Source organism: Varroa destructor, unplaced genomic scaffold, assembly GCF_002443255.2.
Source record: "Varroa destructor unplaced genomic scaffold, Vdes_3.0 BEIS01000002.1, whole genome shotgun sequence".
Taxonomy (NCBI): domain Eukaryota; kingdom Metazoa; phylum Arthropoda; class Arachnida; order Mesostigmata; family Varroidae; genus Varroa; species Varroa destructor.
The window spans coordinates 32,606,326-32,631,858 of record NW_019211455.1 but is presented as its reverse complement, the minus strand read 5'-3'; the positions used below and the strand labels follow the sequence as shown (position 1 = coordinate 32,631,858).

At 40.5% G+C, this 25,533-nt stretch overlaps 1 protein-coding gene across 8 annotated transcripts in view; it reads right to left on the bottom strand.

Annotated features, from left to right (window-relative positions):
• Ptp36E (protein tyrosine phosphatase 36E) overlaps positions 1-25,533 on the bottom strand; it is a 99,597-nt gene that overhangs the window by 19,701 nt on the left and 54,363 nt on the right. For 5 of the 8 annotated variants that reach the window (XR_015322363.1, XM_086981770.1, XM_086981769.1 and 2 more), the window contains 12 exons: positions 15,839-16,957; positions 15,007-15,288; positions 13,741-13,828; positions 11,819-11,895; positions 11,378-11,414; positions 8,565-8,788; positions 7,898-8,275; positions 5,417-5,566; positions 3,490-3,589; positions 1,880-1,956; positions 1,383-1,514; positions 415-543 (listed from right to left, as the gene is read on the bottom strand). Coding sequence is in view for 7 of the 8 variants with exons in the window: in XM_086981770.1 (XP_086837896.1) it covers positions 415-543; positions 1,383-1,514; positions 1,880-1,956; positions 3,490-3,589; positions 5,417-5,566; positions 7,898-8,275; positions 8,565-8,788; positions 11,378-11,414; positions 11,819-11,895; positions 13,741-13,828; positions 15,007-15,288 (1,674 nt within the window). In the remaining variant the exon portion in view is untranslated. Of the gene's footprint in view, positions 1-414; positions 544-1,382; positions 1,515-1,879; positions 1,957-3,489; positions 3,590-5,416; positions 5,567-7,897; positions 8,276-8,564; positions 8,789-11,377; positions 11,415-11,818; positions 11,896-13,410; positions 13,707-13,740; positions 13,829-15,006; positions 15,289-15,838; positions 16,958-22,068; positions 22,121-25,533 lie in introns of those variants that run through there. The other 3 variants (XM_086981773.1, XM_022792265.2, XM_086981774.1) reach the window with 3 other exon arrangements.

Genomic DNA, 25,533 nt, shown 5'->3' with positions numbered 1-25,533 from the left:
ATACAGCTTTAATGGCTGTGTCGAGTCTCAGGTGAAAACCCTGTACTAGCGTGTAAATGCTTTTTGTGGCAATGTTACCTACGTTTATGTTGCAGACTTCACAGACTATTCCTGGGCATAATGGCAGTGTAACCATGTTACCCTATTTATTGTAGACATGTATTAACAACTTAATAATCCAGGTGTCTATATTAGTTCTTACTCTTGTAATTTAGCCAGTTTAGTATTAATAGTTTATGAAACTTGAGAAATCTGTTTAAAATTTCTGTTCAGACCTGATATCTTTCGAGGCTATAGACGGCTTTCGAGGTCGTATCCTTCATATTTATTTACGTGAAAACCTTAACAATGTAAAGCAAAAAGATACGTTCCACCCTAACGTATGGAAAAGCAAAAGGTGTATTTATCACATACCTTCTTGTTGATCCGGAATATCCACGACTTAATTTTCTGATAATGCGAATAGGAGACGACGTCGACGGTGAATACGGGCCCATATTTCATGCGTTTGTCTCGCTCCGTCGGCCAAAACGCGGGAAATGTCTATTGAAAGATTCGTTGAATGCAGCCGCGAAATGTGAGCGAATGGGAAAAGTGTTCCTTCTGCCACCCGTTATCCAATTCATACTAGGTAACGGGTGATGTAGCATACTTTGTATGTCGTCAAAGACGTGCATCAGCTAATTTTTCTAACATACACATGATTACACACTACAGAGTGTAGACATCCGAGCATATACGAGAATCACCGTTCTGTCTATACGAACTCATGTAACTATGCATATGCTACTTTGATTCTGACACGGTAAGTTTCCATAGCTATAGATGGTAGCTAGAGTGAGAAAGACGTTAGTCCTTGTTCAGCGTGAACGATTTTCAGGTACAATGAATCAACAGAGTATCCGGGGCGTTCTATCACAAGGTACTGTGTTGGAAAACAAATTTATTCAAATTGTAATTCCAGTGAATGCTCTTACGATGCCACTCACGTAACGCTCAGTACGACCCTATAAACCTGCCAGGCTTTTTTCACCAGAGCAAGCTGCAGTGAACCAATCTGAAAATAGTATTCCACGCATGTATCAGCAGTAAAGTCGTGGGGCTTTTTAGCCCTATATTCATTAAATCTATATTTTGTCTAACACGTGCATGTGCCAAATGCAGATCGAGTGCTAGACGTCAACGTCACACACAGGTACTGTGTAGCTCAAGAACAGTACGGAGTGAGAGAATGAAAACTAGCCAAAACGTTTATGAAAGAGCAAATGGTGAATTTTACCCGAAAAGGTTAGAACAATTTTATATCTAACAAGTTTGTAGGTAATAGCGTAACTTAGTGCTCGAACAGTAAGCAAGGAGCATGTAACTTATTTCATACGTACATGTGAGGGGGGCGGATCACATAGGATGACAACAGCGTTGCATCCGTGGTCGTATATGAGAGACCAGACGTCCTGCGCAGTGCTTTGTAAGGGCCACTCCGTCACAATGTACTCCTTGCTTCGCGTATAACCCTATGACATAACAATAGCAGGAAGGCCGAACTGGAGGGTCAAACTCAAATCAAAGAGTATTGAGACATCACGATACAAGCGATAACAGCAACCGTATACTTAAAAGAATAAGAAATAACTTGAAAATGATCCTATTAAAATAACTCTATTGTTAACATATAGCCATACCTTGCAAAGACGACCATAAACAATAGCATCGAGATTCTATTTGTCGAGTTTTCAATGTATTGAGCGAGTATTTGAAAATTCTGTGCTACTGAAAGCTCGACAAACTGTACAATGGAAAACCTATAGATTCGTTAGCATCTAATAATTTCTGAAAGGACTCTCATTCTATTTTCAGCATATAACAATGATCCACTTACGTCTACAAATACCGCATTGATGTAGTCGGTGTTGTCGTTACTTTGAAAAGTCGTAAGGTAGGGCCGGAAGTTATCCGCTGAAATGTGGAACGAACGGAATCCAGTAGCTAAAAAAAACGTTCTTCAGAAATAGGAAACGGTGGCATGCACGATTTTTCCATCCTTCCCATAAACACTCCATACATTTACTGATCGATGATTGAATAATAATTTACTTCATATTTACTGCCAGCAAAATGCTCGGCGTTTGCATTTAGTTAACTACATAGTCATTACAAATCAGCCAAATTCGTACTGCCATCGTCGTAATAACATTGCATAGGGTAGAACAAAAAACTGCTGGAACAAACATCTTTTATCGCCTTTGTATCACACACTTGTCGACGTAAGCAAGTGCCTACGATATTGCGAGAGAATAGATTTATATAAAAATAAGCATCGAACAAAATTAGTAAAATACTTAATACAAAGGAATAGGTGCACCTATAGCTCGGACGATATGTTACAATAGATAAAATGTCTCATAAGCATTTAACAAAGACGCGATATATAGGAATTACTTTTCATCTAAATAAGGAACCTTTTCCTAAGTGACCTCGAATTAGTAGAATAGAATAGTATCTTCACAGGAGTGATTTCTATATATAACCTACAGCATTGTATGTATTTCGTATGCAGTAACAATGAACTATAGGAGAAAGGACATAATCTAGGCAGGTACACGCTCCTACAATACAATACCTGAATATATTGGCTCTTCGTATTAGCTTTCTATCGTGATTCATTTTTTATACGGATGCTAACGTTGTTCATTATGTATTAGGTGTCATATGGTGTCCATCTAATAAGGAGGACGGCTGGCAGTGCGCGCAACTTACGGACCTATCAAAATCTTTAATTTTCACAAAGTAGAGATCTCTTTTTGAGACATGAGCGAGTTAAGCAATTCACAGGGGCATTGGTCAGCCTCTGTCGAGCTCAATTTATATAATTCAATAAATAAATTGGTTGGCACCAAACGGAAAGCGATAAGCGCTGCATCAGGTGAGCAGACTGTAAGCCAAAGGAAGACAGTGATGGTGCGGGAAAGGCGAGCATAATTTAGAATAACAACTTATTTGCTTCAAGTACCATTATTATTATGAATTAGTACTAACTGTGGGCAAGAATGGAAGATTTGCTTTATTAGCTGCAACATAGGTAACTTAGTTTAGGGAAATTACCCCCTTATAAATAGTACACACTAAGGAACTAATTGCATTATGGCTTATGTGTCTGTGAGGAACCTAATTGCATTATGCATCTTATGGAACTAATCACTTTCAAAGACCAAGATGGTAGTTAGTATTAAAAGTACACCCTGTATTAGGCGACTATTCACCTAAGATGACCATAAACATTTCAGTAATTCATAGATTTAGGTAATGTAAATAGAATTTTACGCGTGATTAGACACTGCGAAACTGATACAAATTTTCTTATTATCGCCGCAACTAAATCGATGTATGTATGATCCTGAACTTCAGGAAGATACGTAGGTTCACCTATACGTGAACTGGAATATCTAGTTAGAAGCGCTCCATTGCCTCCTATGACAATAAAACACTCACGCGGAACAGTAGTAATATCACGGTTTTTCTCTCGGTTTTCCGGCCTGTGACCTCCGGCGCAGTCGCCAATTGACAGTCTTGTACTCATTTTGCTTACTTTCTGGAAATGAATGAACAACGACGTTATACACACTATATATATATATATATATATATATATATATATTAATGACTTTATTTCAATATTAGCTAGTTGCCCAAAGGTTACTGAGTAAGTAAGAGATGACACATCTCAGAGACGACAAGCACATACATGATAGCCCAGAATACTCTGTAAACTGTTTGTATTACATATATATGGCGTTTGGGGATACGATAGCAACACAGACATAACCCAATTCGTCGCCGTCGCCGAATGTAATGCTGAAGATGAACTCACAAACATATAATTGGAGTAAATTTATTTTATTGCAATCCGGATTTGGATAGAAAAATGAAAAAGCTTATTGAAACAATCCAGTAGCGAAACAACAGGTAGTTATAGGTTAGGTAGGATAACCAGTCCATATTAGAATGACTGCATATTAATAATACAGTTCATAGTTAGTAAAATTAATAAGGTAAAAACAATTGCAACGGATTATTAATAACGCCTATTATTATTATATTGTTTGAACAGGTTCATTACGACGGGAGAACGTACTAATTGTACAAGTAGCTTGTGAACACATATTCAGATTAAAAAGCTTTCAACGGCCGAATGCAATGTAGCAAACCGTTAGAGTTCTTTTTTGGGTTTATAATTTCGGCCAGCATGACCTTCTAAGAGGGATGGTTGGCAACAGTTGAAAAGTTCATAGTGGCAGGTTGCTTACACTCCACAAGCTCTCAAAGAAAGGGCTGTTTTTTGCTTAAATTGTGCCAGTCTGAAAAGCTGCATAACTTTCACAATACCTATACACTACCCTATTTAAATATCTTTATTGTACTCGGATATATCTACGGGGAAATTGTGGTACATCTCAGCCCAAAAGGCCGATCCTCGTTGTTAAGAAGTGTCATATATGCTTACTCATACGTGTGACTTCTCTAAGCAGACGTGTTTCATTCAAAACTCTACAATGGGGTCATCCAAAACACCGAAAAATCAGGCCGCAATTTCTAAAATGTTACTCGAATTATTTGCCACACATCGTTATGTGTGTGACAATCACTGTTATTACATCATAACGCGTTCTTCAGTTTAATTGAGTAAAGGCTTATTATAATACTTGACGTTAGCCTGGAAGTAATATTAACAAACCAAATTGATGAAATAAACGGTACGATTAGAGTGGGCCGAGGCGTGTGGGTTTGAATAAACTGTTCACATTTTAAAATTGACAGCTACAAATGTGTTTATTTGCGAAAATGGTTTAAAAAAACTACAAATTGTGGTGATTTGACCGTTGAGACGAAATGGTTATAATGGGAACGCGTGAAACGAGCGACAGAACGATATTCTCAATCGGAAAGCGGGACAATTCTAAACGTATGACGTTCTCACTCAATTAGGATGCATTTGCTTTATTTTTAAGACTGCATGTAAAAAAAAACGTATGTTAACAAAATGCTGTCGATCATTTCGTCGTCGAAAGTCCACGTTGCTAAATTTTTCAGCTTTTCTTCTATATAAACGCTAACGATCATCCGGTTGGCTCGATGAAAATTGTTCTTTTGGATCCTTCAGAAGTCTCGTGAAAGTAATGACATCGGCCGTCGATGTTGGGCAAAAGAAGCGCGAAAGGATTGGATAAGCATTTATCTCCACTTAAATTGCAAAAAATCAGGAGTTGTTTCCCAGCATGTTATTTAGTTCTAAAAAAATAGGGTTTTCATCTCATATCAGGGGTAGCAGTCTGTCATGACAAACACGCTGTCAAAGTTTTTCCCAATTTGAGCGCATCACCTTGAGTGTATGTATTATTTACGTGTGAGATATACTTACTGCGTACTCACGCTGGTAGTCGTTGACCCTAGTGATGGGATTTTTTTGCGACTTTTGCTTAAACTTGTGAGCTATCTCCGTGACGCTAAACCAAGTCTTGCCGCACATGAAGGCCTCGTCTAACGTGTCATAGATGTACAGGTATTGCTCCTATTGATGATATGGAAAGAACAAGCTTTTATTATGAATGTTGTCCACTTCACTGCAGCTTATTGATCTAGATCCCCTTTGAGTTCAAAAAACGAGCAGAAGAATTAAACGCTATTTCTTTTTTGAAAGAGCAACTTTAAATTATCCATATAGTTGCTTTTGGTAGGCTTGACGGTTTGCAATTTCCCAAACGATGAACATGATTGATTAGTTCCGTGCTTCTGGCATCTATCCCACTTGTCTTGGTTATATGCGTGATTTAGAGACCACATTTGGTATACGAGAAAAAGGTAGGCAGTTGCATCTATCTTCTTCGTGTGTTCTCCGCAGGTGTCGTTCCGGAAAGGATATAGCCTTTCAATGATGCCGAAAATATTGTTAAGACGTAATAAAAGTAGACAAAGTTGACTTAGTCGACACAATTCTCTACATTGCATCAGGCTAATGCTATTGTAAGTTGGATTCGCGAATTTTCCGTACAAAACATTTGTTTGGTTTCTTACCCTATTTGGTATGATATAGGCAGTGATCACGATTCTTTGCAAAAAGTATTGACTATTGTTAATGAATCAGTTTTTTCATGACAGTCGCGGCGGTTGTACCTCTTGCGTGAAGCAATATCCTGTGCAGATCCCTTCATTCAGAACGAGCATAAACATCGTGTACATTTATACAACACTTATTTTGACGGACTGAATAGCTAAAAACTGATGGAATATATATATATATATATACATTATATATATATTCCATATATAGTACATCGCATTAGGGCTGACATTAGGCCTGCTCATCATAGGTCTTAACAGCAGACCGAAGTGGGCTTAATTACCGCCGTGGTAATAGCTCACGGTTCAGATCAGGTACGGTTCCATATACAGGAAACAGAAGATAAGAGCCAGCTGTGAGTCAGTTTTTTCTTAGATAGCTATACAGATAAGATATCAATCTTGCTAATCCTGTTACTTCGTCGACCTTATGTCTGTTAGGCTAGCATTTCATCTAACACACACGAGCATGTAAATGCTAGCATGAACAGAATTTAAGGCGATTTTGAAGAAATACATACGAAATCAACTCCTTCCAAATTTAAGTTGCACTTTTACTTACTACTTAAGGTGCATTGGCCATAGGTGATTGCGCCACAAAATCAATGAAAAGCCTATAGCAAGACGTATGCGTGGAACATCTTTAGTGCGTATAAAGTCTGCATAAAAGAATCTATTAGGCAGTCAAGTGGCCGCTGCCTATAGGACACGACTGTTGTCGAGGCTGCACCAGATACTTAGTTCATAAATAGTACAGGCATCGATATCGTCATTATCAGCAGTTCTATTCAACTTTATTTGCGATACTCTGTTGAATGTGTATAGCCATAGGTGGGCCGAGCTCCACTCTGATTCGGCAAAAATGACTTTGTTGTATTCACATCACCAGGTAGTTAATTTTCGGCTTGAGTAAGACTTGCTTTCTCATTTTTCTATTAGTCTGCAGTAAGCCAGCAATATGATTCACCTATCTTTTTTAGGCTCTTGTTGATTAAAAGAAAAATAAAGGGCAAGTCGCATCCTGCAGCCAAATTCCCCCCGCCCTCTTAACATGCGTGCAGGACTAATAAGCTCCGAATGATATCTCTTTTATTTAGAAGTTACCTTCAATGATACTTTGTTACAAAATCTGCTGCTTTTGCTGTTATCACTTTGAGGTCTTACTCAGATCTTGTTTTTGCACGAGTGCATTTACACGCTCTCAGAACCACGTCCATTGCTCACCCGATTAGATCGTCAATTATAGTTCGGAACTTCACCCCTAAAAGGAGTGTGTGGCATCTAAAAGTAGCTTAAGAACAAAAGGACGAGGAAGGCCCCATGTGCCAGGGCCCAGCATTCGTAAAATTCGTAGCGCTGCCATTTGATATAGGCCTGCAGTCGCGGTTGGGAACCTTTGAAAGGAAAACACCAGGATAATCAAATGCAAGCAGTAGTTGTAACTTAAATAGTCGCAAGTGCGAGACATTCGTCACGTTTCTTTCAGGGTACATTTTTTAGAAAGATCTAATAGTGACTTGAACAATGTCTAGGACTACTAGATTAAGAAAGGCCTGCGCAGCACTTCTTCCTGAAATACTTTTGTGTCAGTATCGAGTCAAATGCATTCACGTATAGCATCTAACTGAAAAATATGTGCTTCTTTTGTTTTTCTCTGTAGTAGCTTCAGTGTTCATTGTTTGCTTTTTTTGAATTGTAAGTAACGTGGGAATTTAGATAGAGATGAAAATCCTAAGTGAACGCCTCTGAGTTACTCATATTTAGAAAACTCCTTAATAGATACCCTATTAGGTCTCAATGGTTGTTCGCTGTTTACATGTACGTCCATTGGCTCCGCATGTGTATGCCGGTTCGCACCTACCATCGACTCGACCATTCCCTTGCGGGCGGAGCGCAGGAGTCTGGTATAGGCTAACACATCATAGACTGCTTCCTCTTCGGCGAGCTCTAGGTTCGCGTCGATAGCTAGATAAGTACCGGTCCTGCCGCAGCCATCACTACAGTGGACGATAAGCGGAGCCAAATTCGAATGCTTCGAACTGTATTGTTGACAGACTGTTCTTACGCGTCGCCGGAAGTCGAGTAGCGCATTTGAGAACGGCTGCGTGTGGATCGGCCAATTGGTAAAATGGAACTGATGAATTTGCCGTTGCTCCGCTCCCTGTCAATTCGATATCGCCGCCACAAATCATAAACGAACACAGTAGAAATAGATTGCTAGCTATCTTCTTTTTATCTCAGCACGATGCTACAATAGTACTAAATATTAAAGATATTTAATTTTTTATGAAGCCCCAAACGTTCTGGCTCGTTTCTATCGATTGGTAAAAAAGAGAACATTTCTGCTACTCCGACAGCTGAGCTTTGTATTGTCATTGAAAATTGCTGTTCTGTATTCATCAAAAGCCAACTGTGAAGCTTTATTCAGCATTTATTAGATGTTTACTTACCTGCTTGACGAGAAGTGCCCGCAGAGTGAAATTAGCGAGTGTATCCTCTCCTAAGAGAGTCACTGTGATGTTGCCATGCTGGACTACCTTATGATTTTCTGTAGGCCAGTATTGTGTACACATGACCCGGACGAAGTCGAACACCCTGGTAAGCATCACCACCACGCATGCTTTGCTCTCCCAGATCATGCGCCAGAAGTCTGCCACAGTTTCATCGTTAGGTCCTAAATGAAGCATCGATACACACATAGACATAGAAATCGAACTAGCAAATGCTTGCCGCATAGGCTCGTTTATAGGAAAACCTACTAAATTGCAGCAAAGATTATGTTATTTACAAAACGATACTATGTCTGATCTTCAAAACCAGCTTCTCAAGTATTTAAAGTGAATGCTCTGTTTACTTCTTGTAGAGCTAGGATCATTTTAGAGATGTTCGTTACGATCTGTAAAAGAAGTCCGCCTAAGGATTAAGCATTATGGGGAGTTTACTTTGTCTGTTGCGGTGGGCCACAAATGACTGCTAGTTACATTGAACTGATGAATTCTAGAGTCTAGGTAAGCTAAAGGTTCGCGCATTATCAATCTACAAAGAACGCTCAAAGTTCCTTGACCTTAAAGCAATGTCATTGGTCCCAACGATGATGTCAAAATAATGAATCCTTTAACGCTGCGTGCTGTTTTTCTTGAGGCAAAACCCACTTTGGCTATTCTTGTTCGTGGTCTTGATGAAGACGCCACACTAAGTTGAAGGTTTTTTCGTGCCTGGGTTATTTTTAGTGGGTACGCCCTTTTCTATTAATCCAGTTTTGACGCAGAGCTTTCTAGCGTAATGTACATAAGCCTTCGAGCTGCATTTATTTCAATTCATTTTTTATGTAATGCTGTGAAGTCCTCTGAATGCTCCTTGCATGTAAGTTATCAGTTGTCTAGGTATACAGCCGTACTCTGAACTTTGCCTGAGCTCTATTCCGCTCCCAGTAGATGCAAATTTCAACTTGACGACTTCTCTATTTACGAAAAAGCACTACATGAGGAACCCATTTTTGGAGTATTGTTATTGCCGACTGCTATTACTATAGCCCAAAATAAGGAAGAGCATCTGATGAACGGAAAGGGGAATGGGTGTCAACGACGGTCCCGCTTTTTCCTCTGTCCTGCCGACTAGTTCTTTTCTATATAAGCGATATCTTCAGCTTTCTCTCTGGAGTAGCGCAGAAAACGCCTAATACTGTACACATTCTTCCGCTGAGTCTCTTGCTTACAACACGGATAGGTATGCAGTAAATTGCTTGGTTTCAGATTGTCTCGAAGCCAGCTTTCAGCGTTGCTAACTCCCAGTTTTCTTTCCCTAGATGTTTAAATGTTCGCAGCAATCAGGTACACTGAGCTGAATGGGGGATTTTCTTTGGGGCATTGATAGGGGGAGAACACTTTGGAAAAGGGTTACAAGAGATAGGAAACGACGAACAAAGTAAAAACCTCGATGTTGTAACATGGCACTCACTGGTCTTCTGTTTGTGTATGTGCGTGCGTCTGTGGACTGAAGTGTCGACAATAGTGAAATCATTGAAGGCATAGCGAAGCAATTCCTCGAACCTGAATCCAACAACGATCATTTAGTCGCGCACAGGCCAGTAGTGGCTGTAAAGAAAGCAACGCAGTTTTCTGCCGCTGTTCTACCTTCGTTCTGTCCCCCTTTTTTCCCCTTTTCCACCTCAGTCCCATTTAATTCCATAAAACGGACGAGCGCCCGCGCTTCCTTCGGGGGAGCGTAGGTGGCTAGAAAAGGGATGCCGGAGGTAGACGAGAATTAGACTGTGCGAGAACCTTCCTGTCAGGATTCCCTTTTTTATCCCACTAACATCAGCGGCAGTGAGGTTTTCGGTGCGTAACAATCGGAACGCATGTAAAGGTATGGCAAAACGACAAGGTATGGCAAAACGACAGAAGAGATCCTGGCGAAGGCGGTTTCGAGCGGCAAAACGTCTGGCAGCATCAGAACACGACAGAGAGAGAACAACCGAATGGAGAATAGCAGCAGCGGAGTTACAGAAAACGAGCCTTTGAGCTGCCAAGAAAGGCGACCAGGCAAAGAGTTGTTGGCACGATAATAGCCTCGATCATTTTAAGAAATCGCAATGATCTTCTTTGCTGATGCAGCCGTCGACCATGGACAATATCGTAGGGGGTCATCCTCTTTGTCGTCGGCAGTCGTCTGCTGTCGAGGAACTGCGTACGGTATCGCGAATGGTCGAAACGCCTGTTCTACCAGCTCCGTTACGGATTCCATTTGAAATGCTTCCCGCTGGGCTTCTAAGGTGAGTCTCCGTCTAACGTACCCAGTCGACTGCAGATACAAATCTGTAACCTGTTCACAATTGGCTCGTATTTTTCCGTCCAGTTCGTTTAACTTACGTTGTGGCGCTAATCTACTTTTTCATGAGAAATCGATCAATTTGGGCATCAATTCTATAGCATTTGACTAAGCTTTTGGAAAAAAAAAATAGCGAAAAAATGAAAATGAGATTACACACAAGTTTAGAAAATATGAATTTCTGAGAAGGGACAAGGCACTAGCACATGGACTTAACGTATTTTTAAAACATACTTAACTGTTTTTGCTCCTATAATTTTACGTAGATGGTGCTTGTTTCGCAACAATAGCACACATAGTAGTCCATTCATCCTTTGCATTGGCTTTTATTACGTAAAAACATGACTGATACCGGATAGCAATGGTATGTAAAGCTCGTGAAGCGGAGTATTATATTAATATAGAAGTTGTTAATGACTAGTCCAAAACTACATACCCTGTGCAGCGATGTATGCATTTGGTCGTAGCAGGCTCTGCGATTATAACAACGAAGTAAAAATTAAATAGACTTTATTAGTAAACGTATGTTCATTTCATTGTTCTTGTTAGTGTAATTAAGAGGCCGCCATTAAGTACTGACGTTGGCGAATTTTCTACGTATTAACAGACGTTACTGCTCTATAGCAGAATCTCTCACAAATCCTTCATAACGTAATGTTTACCGCAGAAAAATACTAGTATTTATTGTTATAAACGATAACAGAAATAAACGGAACATCTCACATACATTTTTACGTACAAGGAGTTGCTAAATAATGGTCTTATCTAAAAAACGAAAATCACAGTCGAAGTCATTAGATGATTTTTTCGTTCTAAAACAACAACCTATAAATACTGAACGATATATACTTGTTGTCTGTGCGTATGTGGAACTTACATCAACGTAAGTAGCGTTAATATAATCCGAATCCTCTTGGTCATCTGTCGTTGATAACACAACCCTGTTATAGTCGTCTGAAATTACGTTCCGTTTATCTTAGGACTCACCGAGACAGACAGATGGTGAAACATAACCTAATGAGACGGTAAAGCTCAACGTATAAAATAAATGTTCATGATTCCGGTAAGCTATTTCCTCGAACTTATCTAAACAAAAACAGAAGTTGAAACGCCCACTCTCTATGCCGTTCAGGTTGGTCCGTCCAGTTGCCCACATATCATTGTTGTCGTAGGCCTGTATTAAGCCCACCCTAGCAACTATATCCAATGTTTCCCTGAATGGTATTTCAAAGCCTCGCTGGAATTTCTAACGCAGCTAGTGTTTTTTTTTCATTTAGATTTTTTCGACATTATCAAGGGAACTACGGTTCGTTTTGCTTCTTGGATTGCCTTTCCGATGTGCTGTTTATCCAGTAGCATGTACACAAATACGAGGCGTGACGCACGTACCACACTAATTTAGAACCCAAAGCAACATCTATTGTTTTCGGTACAAACTATGGAGCCACTGACCGTATTCGCTGGGCTTGGGTTCCGCCCACGAATCACGAGCAACTAACGTCAAGTGCATGCGCTGACCAAACTTAGTGCAGTTCCAAAAGCAAATCTGGTATCTATTATAATCTGCTGGCGTGGCTACCAGCAACTATTCTTTCCCCTATCATTGCTGGCCCTGCACAAGGTCATTAGCAGTAATAAAAACAGTGGCCGCACGACGCTGGTGTGTGACGGTGGAAAAACACCGTGTAACGCTTTGTCCAGTACCGAATACGCTGTATTAGCACACTGCTCCTGCTAATGCTGCATAATTTAGTTGGAGGGAATCTTATGTCATTTCTAAATAACAGAAGAACAGTGAGGCTCATCATTGTTCATGGGTTTATAGAGAGGTCCTTCGAATATATTTGAGCTCCGCGTGCTAGGATGGGGCAGACAAGCGGAAGATCTAAGGGTTAAGAGTCAAGAGAATCACGAGCCAAACAGTGGTAGCAAAAACTAAGCTGGCTGAGGGCCGATGTAGCACTGATATATACAAGTTTCTGTGCACCGCAAAAGTCTAAGTACGCACACGACGATCCGGAAAGGATTACCAGCGGGGCCGCGAAAGACAACTACTTCAATACGCGCCTCGCTATCTCAAAGGCACTAACAGCCTGTTTGCACTTGGCCATTTCACCAGTCGCAGTGATAGTATATGGTACTAAAAATAGGAATGTCCATCGAAAGAACTGCCCCCCATTATTTCAAGAAATACATCAGGCAGCGAGATAATAGAATCGGGTGCAAGCTTTCGTGTTTGCTAAGAGAAAATTTACTTATACTTTATCATATGCCTTTCGCGTATGCATCTGAACAAATGATCCGATGATTAGCTTTACATATAGGTCAGCTTGCGTATCATCACTCTTAGCTAAGCTTGCTATTGTGCTTCCAAATGGGTACACGTCAACTTAATTAGACCACAATCAGCCAAATCAGTACAATAATATTCGTGTAACTAATTTGATGAATTGATCAGCTACTTTTTACCTGCAATTCTCCCTATTATTCGACGGCTGGGGTTGACCACATCAAAGTTGTCGGGAAGTTATCTCCAGCTCCTGCTGAAACTGTCGTCATGTGTACGTGTGCGCATTTGATGCGCTCGATATACTTATATATACGTGTATGAAGCAAAACGCCAGGGTGTATCGCTGCTGGCCTAAGAACAGGCCAGAAAATGCGCTTATTGTAAAGATCATGGAGAACTGACAGAGAGCGAGATCCGCCGTAAGTTCTTCGTACCTACTAAGCCTCGTGTTCCATTGTCCTAAGGGACGGACAAGTCAAAGGGTAGCGCCAACGGAATGTTAAACTTACATGGCAGTAGTTTCTTGTAGCTATTCTTGAGGTCGTTGGCTGGCTTGTTGGCATGACGTTGCGAGTGACTCTCGCTCTTTGTAGCCAGCTGGAAATGAAAGTGAACGACAAAAGATAAGGCGTAAGAAAATGAATTGGACAACTACCTGCTTTACACCCATCAAACTCCCAACTAACGAGGGAACGACTCACAAATGCCTATCGTTACCAGTAAAAGAAAGTGCAGATATTCGACATGAGTAGTGCTTGTTTACTTTTTCAAGGATAACATGAAGCTCAGCTAATTTTGAGTGTCTCAAATCGATTTAAAGACAGCTGTAGCATGTACAACATGACATATCAGATTCGTGTAAGCTTTGGTAGCAGCGGGCACGCTTGCCGGAAGAAAGGTATTTCTATTAGAAATAGTCTAGTAATCCAGGGAAAAATAATACATCATTTTTAGAATTTGAGTAAAAATCAGCCAATACCCGTTATGTTTGCGTGGGAAGAGCTGTGCCAAGGTCGACAATTTATCTTATGATCAGTTCTGATGCGGTTCCTGATCATCTGGCTAACCCAAGGATACTCAATGAGCTTTTGCTTTAAAAGACTTGAAGATTGGTCAAAATGGTCCAAGAAAGCCGTTTTCGATCCACCTAGATCCTTTTCAGAGAAATTAATAGCCGTTTTGAAGTGCAGAGTATTAATTGCAGCTTGAATTGCTCAAATATATTGTAATGATTAATTTTTTCGAGACTTTCAGGCACTTTTCGTATTGTTGGCCATTTTGGGCCCTTACATTTTTTTTGGTTATTTACGTAAAATTCGATTTCATTGTAATTTTTTACTGTATTTAAGGGAGCTTAGATCCGTCAGTATCGCTTGACGTATCGTTGCTATTTGGAAGTTACTTGCGGAATAAAAAAGAAATATTTCGAATATGATCAGTGGGTGGTTCAAGTTTCGAATTGAAGTTATGAATAATAACCATGAATAATAGTTATAATAAATAAATAAATAAATGCAATTATTAAAAAGTACACTAGTGATACCTCCAAGAATTTTTAAAAATCACTTTAGGATCTATAGTTGTTGCTCTTTATACTGTATGCGTATTTTTCTTAGCATTGGTGGCGTAGACACGGTAGTGGTAGAGACACGAAATGGGAACGGTTTAGCAGAGCATGATTAATGCCAAAACGTCTAACCACCGTTATATGATGCATTAAATGCAGGTTTTTTTTATGTAGGCACGCCTACAAACAATGACACTGTGAGTCTAACCATAAACTCAGTGCGTAGCAGATGTTTGTTCTTGTGTAGCAGCTTGCAGTGTCGGGAAAAGTCAGCGAAGCCTAAAGCCTTCTTTGGCACGAAATAAGTGCCTTTCGAGAGAGAGGCGATGCCGACATTGATGAATGATTGGTTCAGCGCATTGATCGGGTCGAAGGCACCAGTGGCCCTCCGCCTGCGGCTCCTTTTTGCACTTCCGGCGCTGCGACTCAAACGACCTCGTGCTCCACCATTTTTTCCGCCACCGCCGGTCCCACCGGCTGTCCTTGGCATCTGAAACAGTACGACGCATCAAAATCAGATTGTGATCATTTTTTATAGAAATTGGCAGACTACATACAAAGACAGATTTTTACGAGGATGTTGTAGAAATGTAGTCGTACCTAGATATAGGCCAAAAATATCAAGTGGCCTTAAATGTCCTCTGTGTCAGACGTTACTTTTCTGTTAACGCTACTTAGAACACGGATTGAAATCGTACAGCGCGAAAACAGGAAAGCATGTGGTCCTTGTTTTCAGACAGTTGAACACTAGTGATTATATATCTGCGTAAGAATCAATAAAAGTATTTCGTCAGCAAGCTGCGATTAATATGCTTTGAACTTTGGATTTAAGATGGCAAAAAAATATTTGTGCAAATGTATTTTATCGCAATTAATAAGCAAATAGCCACACACAAGGTCTATGCTCGTGCCACAGATGCTAGTCATAGGACATTTGAGTCGTTAAATTACGAATTAAACCCTTTTCGAAAATCGGCAGCGGCTAAAACTATTAGGGTACACAAATCCGCCATAGTAATTCTCAACTAGCGTTCACTTACTTCGTGCGATGTTGTAGCCTGCTGCGTAAGATCCACACCTTCTGCGACTCCTACATGGCCGTCGTCGTTGAGAGGATTCACTTGTTCCTGAGGTGGAAGGTGCACCTGTCGCTGCTCTCTTTCTTCGCCTTGTTGTTGTTGTTGTTGTGATAAGGCGTTGCGGGGCGCACTGTCCGCTCTTGACGAATGTCCGCCAGTCGTATCGGTATTGGCGGCGCAGACTTGCCGCCGGCTAATTAAGGGGCTGGCTGATGGGGCGCGGCCCTGGAGCGGCTCCGGAGGGCGGCAGTGGGCTATGCCGACTCCTCTGATAGGAAATACCACTAGGGGTCGGCCTGGCCCGACGGCGCCCTCTGGGCTCCCCTGGAGAGCCTCAACTTCTTCGGAACAACAGCAGCTCGAGCCTGCTAGCTCCTCCAGTTACACTCTCCTCTCCGGTGGCGGCTGCGCGAGCGAATCCCACTCACGCTCCTGTCCACGTTCTCTTGTTTTCTAACGCTTTGGCTGGCGCCGTTTTTTTGCGCCACATTTAGTCAGTAATCTCTAGTGGCTCACTTTTTCTTATGTTCCGAGCCCGTAATGGTGCCAACACACAGTAATAACCACTAATTCTTTCTCGCTCTTGGTAACTGGTGCCTATTCAATAAACGACAAGGCGGAACGACAAATATCTCCTCCACATTGTTTTCGGGATACGGCGACGTTAAATACTGGTACTATTGACTTTAGATGTTGTTGCCGCAAGCCCTGTTTATGCCCGGTCGTCGTGTCCCAGTTTGCTCTTGGTCCTCCTGTGTGTGTATCCTAATAGACAGTTCGCTATCTGAGCGCGTCTGTACGGTGACAGCGTGACCCGTCCTCGGTGCAACAGTTTAGGTCAACCGTTCACTGCTACAGCAGGCGACTGTTGGCTACTTTGTACTCCGTTCTGCCCTTGTATTATCCACTTCTTATCCTACATTTGCTTTCATGAAAAACACATTGTTTGGGCTTATACATGTGTGAGAATGTGTACACTGCATCCCGATAATATTCCCTTTCTCCAGCACCCGATTCGGGCGGCCCTGCGGGCCGACCCACGAAGAGGCCGGCCGCCTTAGCTCAGCATCGGCCGACTACCTGAAATATAAATGCGAGACACAGGATGTTACTAAGAGTATCAACAAGGCAGGTTTTGCGTACCTCTGGCTAGAATTTATATAGGTTATCTGTAAGCACACCATTGACTCCAGTAGAAGACTTTCGTTGAATACATACTCTCGTGAACTAAATATTGGTTCCCTCAAACAACTAGTGTCGGTTCATTCGCCTAGCAAGAGTATAATTTTTTATTTCAGATATAAAATGGAATGCACTTGCCATTACTCTTTTCCCAAGCGATAATGATTTATTTATTTCGTTCATTTCTTGCAGCTTGGCATATTTAGAGAAGGTAGATTTAGCTTTGTCTATCAGGTCTTGTCGGTTATATAGCTTCGTTTCCCATTATACAAAGTGTGTCATCATTATGTATATAACTCTTGTTGATTGTCTCGTTATTTCCCCTGGACTCGCTTCATGAGACACCCATGTTCCTAACTTTTAATAAATCCATATATCCAAGCTGCCTGGAAATAGTAGAATGGCAGACTTCGGGATAGCCGATCTGGATGTAATGCATTCTTCGAGTCCGAAGTTCCATCTTAAATTTCGTGAATGTTTCTCAAAAAGCCCACTATACTGTAAAACTCTCGCTACACGCGGCACAGATATCTTGGGCTTCTTTAATAATTTTGTAGCCCTGGGAACAGGTAGAATAATAAAGTAAAGAAGATCACCTCTCTTTGACTTGAGGTTTTCATTTTCGAAATCTGAACTACAGAAGAAAATGTGCCTTCGTCGCGAAGTTACAACGAGCTGATGATGGAAAAAAATAGTCTTTCGAACGGCGATAGGAAGAAACATCTGAGAAAAGATGCCATTACATTTTGATCAAGTAATTATATATTTTCGTGGATCTGGTAATTTAGTATATTGATGACGTCAGAAAGGCTTGACATATCTAGGATTTGTAAGTCTCCGTGTCATTTGTAAGCTTCTTTGGGAATAACTGAGGTTGTTTTCACGGAGGGAACAACAACCATTCAACATAAGAAGAACCACACGCATCAATTATACCACATGGTCCATAGTAATTTATTACTATTATTATTTCTATTCATTATAAGCATTCCTTACTTCTCTGTTTCTTTAAGCAGAGCGCAGAGATTGCCAGCGATATTTTGCATTTAGTGAGAGCACGCATAAACATAAAAACCTTATTTTCTTCTTTTCGAATCTTAATGGTAACTTTTATCACGGTTTTTTTTCATGAACGCCAAAAGTCTAGATATTCAAGGGTACAGGCATCGTCGGAAACCATACGAAAGGCATCTTACACCAGCATAAATTTGAAGACTTAATTCTAAAAGCTCTATTTAGCTAAACCAGAGTCTTTTGTATTTTCATGATTCTTGTTCCATCAAATAACTCTACTCCTACTAAAACGACTGGCAAAGTGCAACGATAGTTCTCTGTCTGATAATCTGTTTAACTCCTTTTGTTGAGCATGTACCGCACCGTGTCTGTATGCCACTTGTTGCAAGATGCTTGCATGGATACGGCTTTCTTGTTTTTACGTTAGTTATTTTGTTCCTCGACAATTATAATACAGAAGTAATAGATTTGTTTTCTTTTCTTGCAGAGTTTTTCTCCTTTAAGGACGGTGTGCGTCAACTGAGACGTACTGGATATGGGCAATCTTTTCAAACAGAAGCTGAGACAAACTTCTACTGTCATTGGAGCGTGTTGGGGAATCTTCGTTTCACATACATTGAGACGGCAGAAGATACGCAAATGATTGCAATAGTTGAAACGGATATGGGGACATCTCACGATTGTAACAAAAGTGTTTTTATTACTATGTTTATTTTCGTATAATACTATGGCATAAGCATGCCATAGGGTACGGTAATATTTTTCTATAAAAGCATTTATTAAATAAGCAACTGTTGCAGTGACCCGAGGGACACTTACGGGGCCCTCCTAACGGTTTTGTGCTACGCGATGCCTAATGGTAGTACCGGACTTCGGCTTCACCGTGTATATTATATAGGAACAGAGTGACTGGACTTGCTCAGCTTTTGTTTTAATTACTTTGCGTATTTTTTGATATGCAATGCGGACTATCCGGAATACATTTAGGTTATTCGTAGCGGGATATGTTAATGCATGTGTTCGTTTACTGTAACAATGCTATCCTTTATTAAACGAAAACATTTACATTACATCAGATGCCGCTCACAACCATATATTTCAGTCATAGTTATCCCATTTACACTGACTGCATGTACATACAATTATATATGAACTTGTACCAACCACTCTGTGCAATTTTACTCGAAGCTTCGTTGGTAACGTAAGCATTCCGTTCTAGCCATTTTAGAGTCACCTTTTCTTCAACTTAAAACCTTCCTTATTTTAACTCTTATTATTGAGTTATATAAATTATAACGTTGAGAATCTGAGATTCTGAACCGTTTTCGCCGTTAGATGTACACGCAGATTAAATCTATATAATACCAAAAACGAAACGAGGCACAAAAGGAAAACGATGGTTGGCCACGCTGCCACTTTCATTAAGTATGGGTAAGCAGTTGACGAGGATGTTATCGGCAACGATCGACTTCACATAACTGATCGAGTCGTTTAAGGTACAGCGAACTGGAGAGCGTAATGGGCGAAGTAACATGGTACATTTGGCACAGTTAGACAGAGCCGGGCGCCGTGGCAGGGCAGAATGAACCCAGGCAAGGTCATAAGCTGCAGACAAGATGTTGCCAGGACATTTTTCTGATGAACAAAATCAGCCACGTTTACTTTCCCAGCTGTTGGCAAAGCAACAGTCCAGACCGACCAGACAAATAGCGGGACCCATTGCACCAGCTGTATAGGCCAGAACCTTCTGTAAGAAGGGACTGACTGTCGAATTTCATGAAAGGATCGTTTGAACGAACTCCATCCTGTCCTTTCTTCTTTTCAGGTTCGGCAAACTTTTCATGTCCACAGCAACAAAATACCACTATCCAGTTCGCTGGTGCAGCGACGTCCGCCAACCACTGACTACTAGCTGACAAGGATCGCCGTCAGGAATAAATGGTATGGAAATCAAATGTGACGTTAGATAACAAATCAAGGTCAAAGTCTGCCCAGTCGATTGCCTGACTCCTACTCGGAACACCCACATTGGAATTAGATGTTCATCGAGCGACAGATTAATATATTAGGTGTTACCCTGAGTACGATAATATATATGCTAGTGGTACATGTAACAGATTCATTTATTACTTTATTTGACTGCGTGGCCAATTCCATGCAGTTCTAATGTCTTCTTTCTTTTGTAACCGACCCTTTAGCGTTGGCAACGAAACGAGGGTACCCCAGACATTGCGTTTGTGTGCATTCAAATACTACGGACGTGGTACCGGTGACATTACGTGTCACAACGGTAAAAGCGATGTAGTCGTACACGCCATTGACCGATCCGCTGACAAATTTAAAAATATGACAAACGGTTGAACACGAGTTATCTCTCGCTCAGTGTATTCCTTTTCTTTTAAGGTTATTTATCTAGGTAGGTTCGATTCCTCAATTATATGTATCGAACACTACAACAAATCTTCGAATAGATCATCTAGCGCGACTTAAACAATACGGAGAGAACTACTTGACTTTTGTGTGATGATGTATGCGTTCGATGCTAACAGTTTCACACCGCAAATTAAATAATCAATGAACTGAATTAGAAGTTCAAAACAATTTTCATAGCCTTTGCACAGGAGCTTATTTTATATATATATATGGGCAGTTGGAAGCATATGAAGCTTAGCCCAGGGTTCCGTAGTAGATTACTTGTTAATCAGAAACAGATCAGGGCTGGAAGCAAATATTGTATGACACTATCACACGCCCCTCATCAACATTGTGCATTCTCCATTTAACCAATGTCTTTTGCAGTTAATAAAATCGCCAGCTCCGAACGGAGTAGCCAGCCTCCTGAGCTAGCTGAGCCTAAAAGGATCTCCTCCCGTCTCCTCCTGCTATGGGGCCTAATACTATACATCTTTTAGTTAACGTACATGTAGATGTGATGAATAATTGGTAGTTTTCTTAGCCTTCGAATAACAAGCTAAGTTGAAGGGGTCAAACAAAACGTGAATTTGTTCAGTGAAGTTATAGCTGTTCCCTAGAAATTAACCATAATATTATTATAGGAATATAGCTCATGGGCTGGCAATATATCAGTAGTAAAAATACCAATATTAGCTAGCTAGGCAACGGTTTTACAAGCGAAACGTGGTAGATGGAAAAAAATAACCACCGCTGAATTTAAATGTAAAGTTCAAGGAGACATATTCATCATAATAGCGAAAGGCAATTATTATACGGAAATTGTACTACAGGACAGGCCTGCAAAAGGTACAGGAATCTGATTGATTCCGAGAGTACGTCATAGAAATCATTAGAAACGAAAATGTATCTTTCCTGTCAAAGGCGTCATTCAAATAGGGTACGATAGAAATACAATTCGATCCTAAATCTAATATAATACATAAGGCTCCGATATAGCGTTCTTGCGATGTCTATAAATACGCCACCAGCAGAAGAGGGCGCTGTACATTCGGTACGTAGATACTGGACGGCTTTCAAGTAAAAAAAAAAATGAAAAAAAGTTAAAGACATCGGAACAGGGAATTTATTATTATTACTATTGGCCTAATGCTGTACGCCTAACTTATCAAGTAGCGATCCCGTTATTGAATTCCATTTTTTTTTAAGTCTTGCATCTCGAACCATAAAATAGAATCTTTTCTGAATGATTTGTCTACCGAACAATAGCTCATAGATAAGATGTTGCCACCAGTTGAACTGGTTGAAAACCACTGATACAAATAGACACGTGGCCAACCGCTTTGATAATACGTTAGGGCCACCTGGTGTTCAATTGTGTCATTGAAAATAGCACAGAGATGGGCCATTAGATCGACATGGAAGCTGTTATAGATATGTAGAAGTGTTGGAAGCTATAATTCTGGCGATACGATAACGCTATTTAAATGAATCATGTAGATAACCCGGCACATAAATAGACTTGGCGTATTCTCGTTTATTGAATAAAAAGAAACTTATCAATCACCGCTGGAATATTGAACCTGTTAATTGATGAATCGTCGTATCCTGACGGCTGATAAATTGCCTCGATAACAGCTGCCCCTCTTGTCCTGCGATGAATTTCACCAAAAAAAAAAAACCAGAAAACCGAAATGAAACAAAACCACTGGGAGACTGTAACGTGAACAACACCCCTCGGCACCCCTTAAAAGACATGCGGATAGCTGGCCGATTGAACCAGCCTAAACTATGGTCTACCCCCTCAGCCATGTGACAAAACGAAAACAAGTAACACATGCCGAAGAAAAACACTGTTTTTGTAGATATAGTAACATCGTAGTATTTCCATCAGGAGATCCAATATCGATATAAATACTACTACGACAGTTGCTTTCCTAGCAGAAAAGTTATCAGTTTAAGAGGCAAAGCAAATAGTCGTATGACATAATAAAGATCTGAGGAAAAAACATTCTGAAGCCGGTGTTGTGACTTTTAAAAATATGTATCACCTAGATGTAAGCTTAACGCGTGGTTGCATACGCTACTTTTTTTCAGATATGTTTTTTAATGAAGTAAATGATGCTGACCTATCCAATGTCTATTGAACATTGTACGTTCACCCAGTTTCACCACTCATTCATTCGTTCACCCAGCAATGAAGGCCAATTAGCATTAACAGAACAGAGATACAGACACCACACAGATTGGCCATCGACCGGTAACTTCAGACGCTTGCGATGTACATAGTTTTCATTCAAACCGTATGGTCATATTTACGGTAATATACCTCACTTCATATCCTTGACGCCAGAGCATTATGGGAACGTTTGTTTAGCTGTTCTTGCATACGATACTGCTGCAGCGTTTTTCGAATATTACTGGGACGCTAAACGTTCTAGAAAAAAGTCAAAGGTCAAGCAGTCACTACGGTGTTTTTGATTTGGCCTCTCCCATATATAGGCTACTAAAGTTTAGCATATAGTACCTCTCACAGCATTTCCTATTCCGCAAACTAGATCTCCTTTAAGTCTCTTCAACTCCAAACTAAGTACTCTGATAAAATAATCTTGCTCAGGCATGCCACGTATAATATCGTCAAGAGTATAAGCGCTATTGCTGACGTAATCCATGTCTACTTGTTTGGGCAAAGCGTCCACTTATATAGTGGATATTTAGGGGAGTAGGGAGTAGGGGAGAGGGCAATTGGAGGTGACGTCATTCCTGTAGGGACCTATAATACTAACGACAGAAGTCGCTCAGGGTACCTGAGCGACTTCTGGGACCCGGACAAAGCAAAAAATGGCCGCCCGTCAAATGAAATTTCGAGAGCTGCATGGACCCTCAACAATTACACAGAAGAAGAAGTCAACCAAATTAAAAATAATGTTGAAAATTTTCGTTATATTGTTTGGGGTTATGAAATTGCTCCTAATACTCTAACCCCCCATCTACAAGGATACGCTGCTCGAGAACTACCTACATCCTTGGACAGATTTAAAACATTACTTGGTGAAAGAACCCATATTGAAATTGCTCGTGCAAGTGAAGAAAAAAAATCGAGAATATTGTGTTAAAGGTGGACAATTTGAAGAATTCGGGCGTATCAACTCGCAAGGACAACGTAACGATCTACATAACGTTGTAGATACATTACTTAACGATCATGAAGATCCTATTCAAGCCGTTGCTGAAAATCATCCCGTAGCATTTATTAAATTTGGACGAGGAATAAGAGACCTTGCTACCACACTTAAACTCGGCGCAAAAAGGAACCATCGAACCAAATTGTGTATAGTTTATGGTCATCCAGGAACCGGAAAAAGTTTCGGTGTTCGTAAAATTTGTGATAAAATATACGGACAAGATCAAACTTTTTACAAAACACGAGGTGAATGGTGGGATGGTTATTGTAACCACAAAGCAGTTATTATAGATGATTTTTATGGGTGGTTAAAATATGATGAATTACTTAAAATATGTGATAGATATCCTTATAAGGTTCCTATCAAAGGGAGCTTCTCTAACTTCCTTGCTGAATGGATATTTATTACATCTAATTCCCACCCAGAGGAATGGTACCATTTTAAAGGTTACTTAATTTAAAAGGTTACTAAAGTAAACAACGTTTAGCATATAGTACATGTATGCTCAATGGCCAAACAACTAAGACCACATGGAAATTTCACACATCGTCGGATTTCATCAGATTACTAACTAAATATATCAATACGACTTCTTTTCATGTGGAAGCTGTTTGCCTGTACTATGTATGTTACGCTGTCACGTTCTCTAGGAAAGCTGAGACGAATAGCTCACCACGACATATATCAATATTCAATTTAAGTACCCGATTTCATTTTTGTCCGTCGTTTGTCCGATGGCAACTACTTTGTTCAGTCATTTAGAATGTTACTTTTTTTGTGCTTTTTGCAACTACATATAAACTCGTCATAGGATCACGGAAAAAAACCTTACGGAAAATCTACATATTTCGGCCCATATGGCTACCGTTATCGTCAACTCTTCCGTCAGTCGACAGTCTACCACCGCGAGCCGAAGCTTAGCTTCGCCTGGATTCGAACCTAGAACGCTTCGTGCTCGTACTACGGCTAGCACGTTATCCACTAGGCCATCACGTTGACTATAGTAGCCAGCCTCACACAAGGAAAGCAATCCCGAAAACAATTTGCTGAGTCAGAATATCGATATGGGCAGTTGACAATGTAACCCAGAAGATTAAAAAAAAAATCAGACAAACAAAAAATCATCAAGACAAGTAGAATTTGAATACTGCAAACGATGCGCAATGCAGCAAAGAGACAGGTTTATTCTAACCGATCTGCAAAAAAAAATCGTAACACGTTCCTCAAATGCGTTAGAGGATATTAGAGTCACTGCGTATGTGTATACGAAGACTCGCTGACATTACATCGAAACGAATTGTTCTAATAGTCGTAAACGAACGAGAACGCCTCGGCTAAATTGTGCTCAGAAGTATGCACGTTTCACTTGCACATTTGTACAGTTAAAGACTGCGAAACGCACTCTGAGGTTTTGGATAGTTTGATTTACCCCAGCGGCTTAAAATTTCGACGAGTCCTACGCAACCCAATAGATCAAACAGACAAACAACACAGTGGGTGTTGACTACGGTACCCAAGCACGGCGTAGGAGGCCTATACTCGGTTAACGAAATTATAGATAAATGGCGAGATTATCCCGAAAAATACCATGTCTAGAGTACTGGTGCATTTGTGCATGATTAATTTCTAGCTGTTATGGCGAAGTGTGAGATATTTGTCTGCCACGGTTTGGAAATTCCTCCGACTCAAATTCAATTGAAAACGTGTCGCATTATCAAAAGAACTAGTTATGGCTGGGCAAGAGATTACGGACGTCTTATAAGTCACAAATACAGTGCTTCAAATGTGGGTCTAGGGCCCAGGCGTAACCTGTACGAAATGGTGTGAAAGTACATTCGGAGCATGTAAATCCTAGTGAGCAGC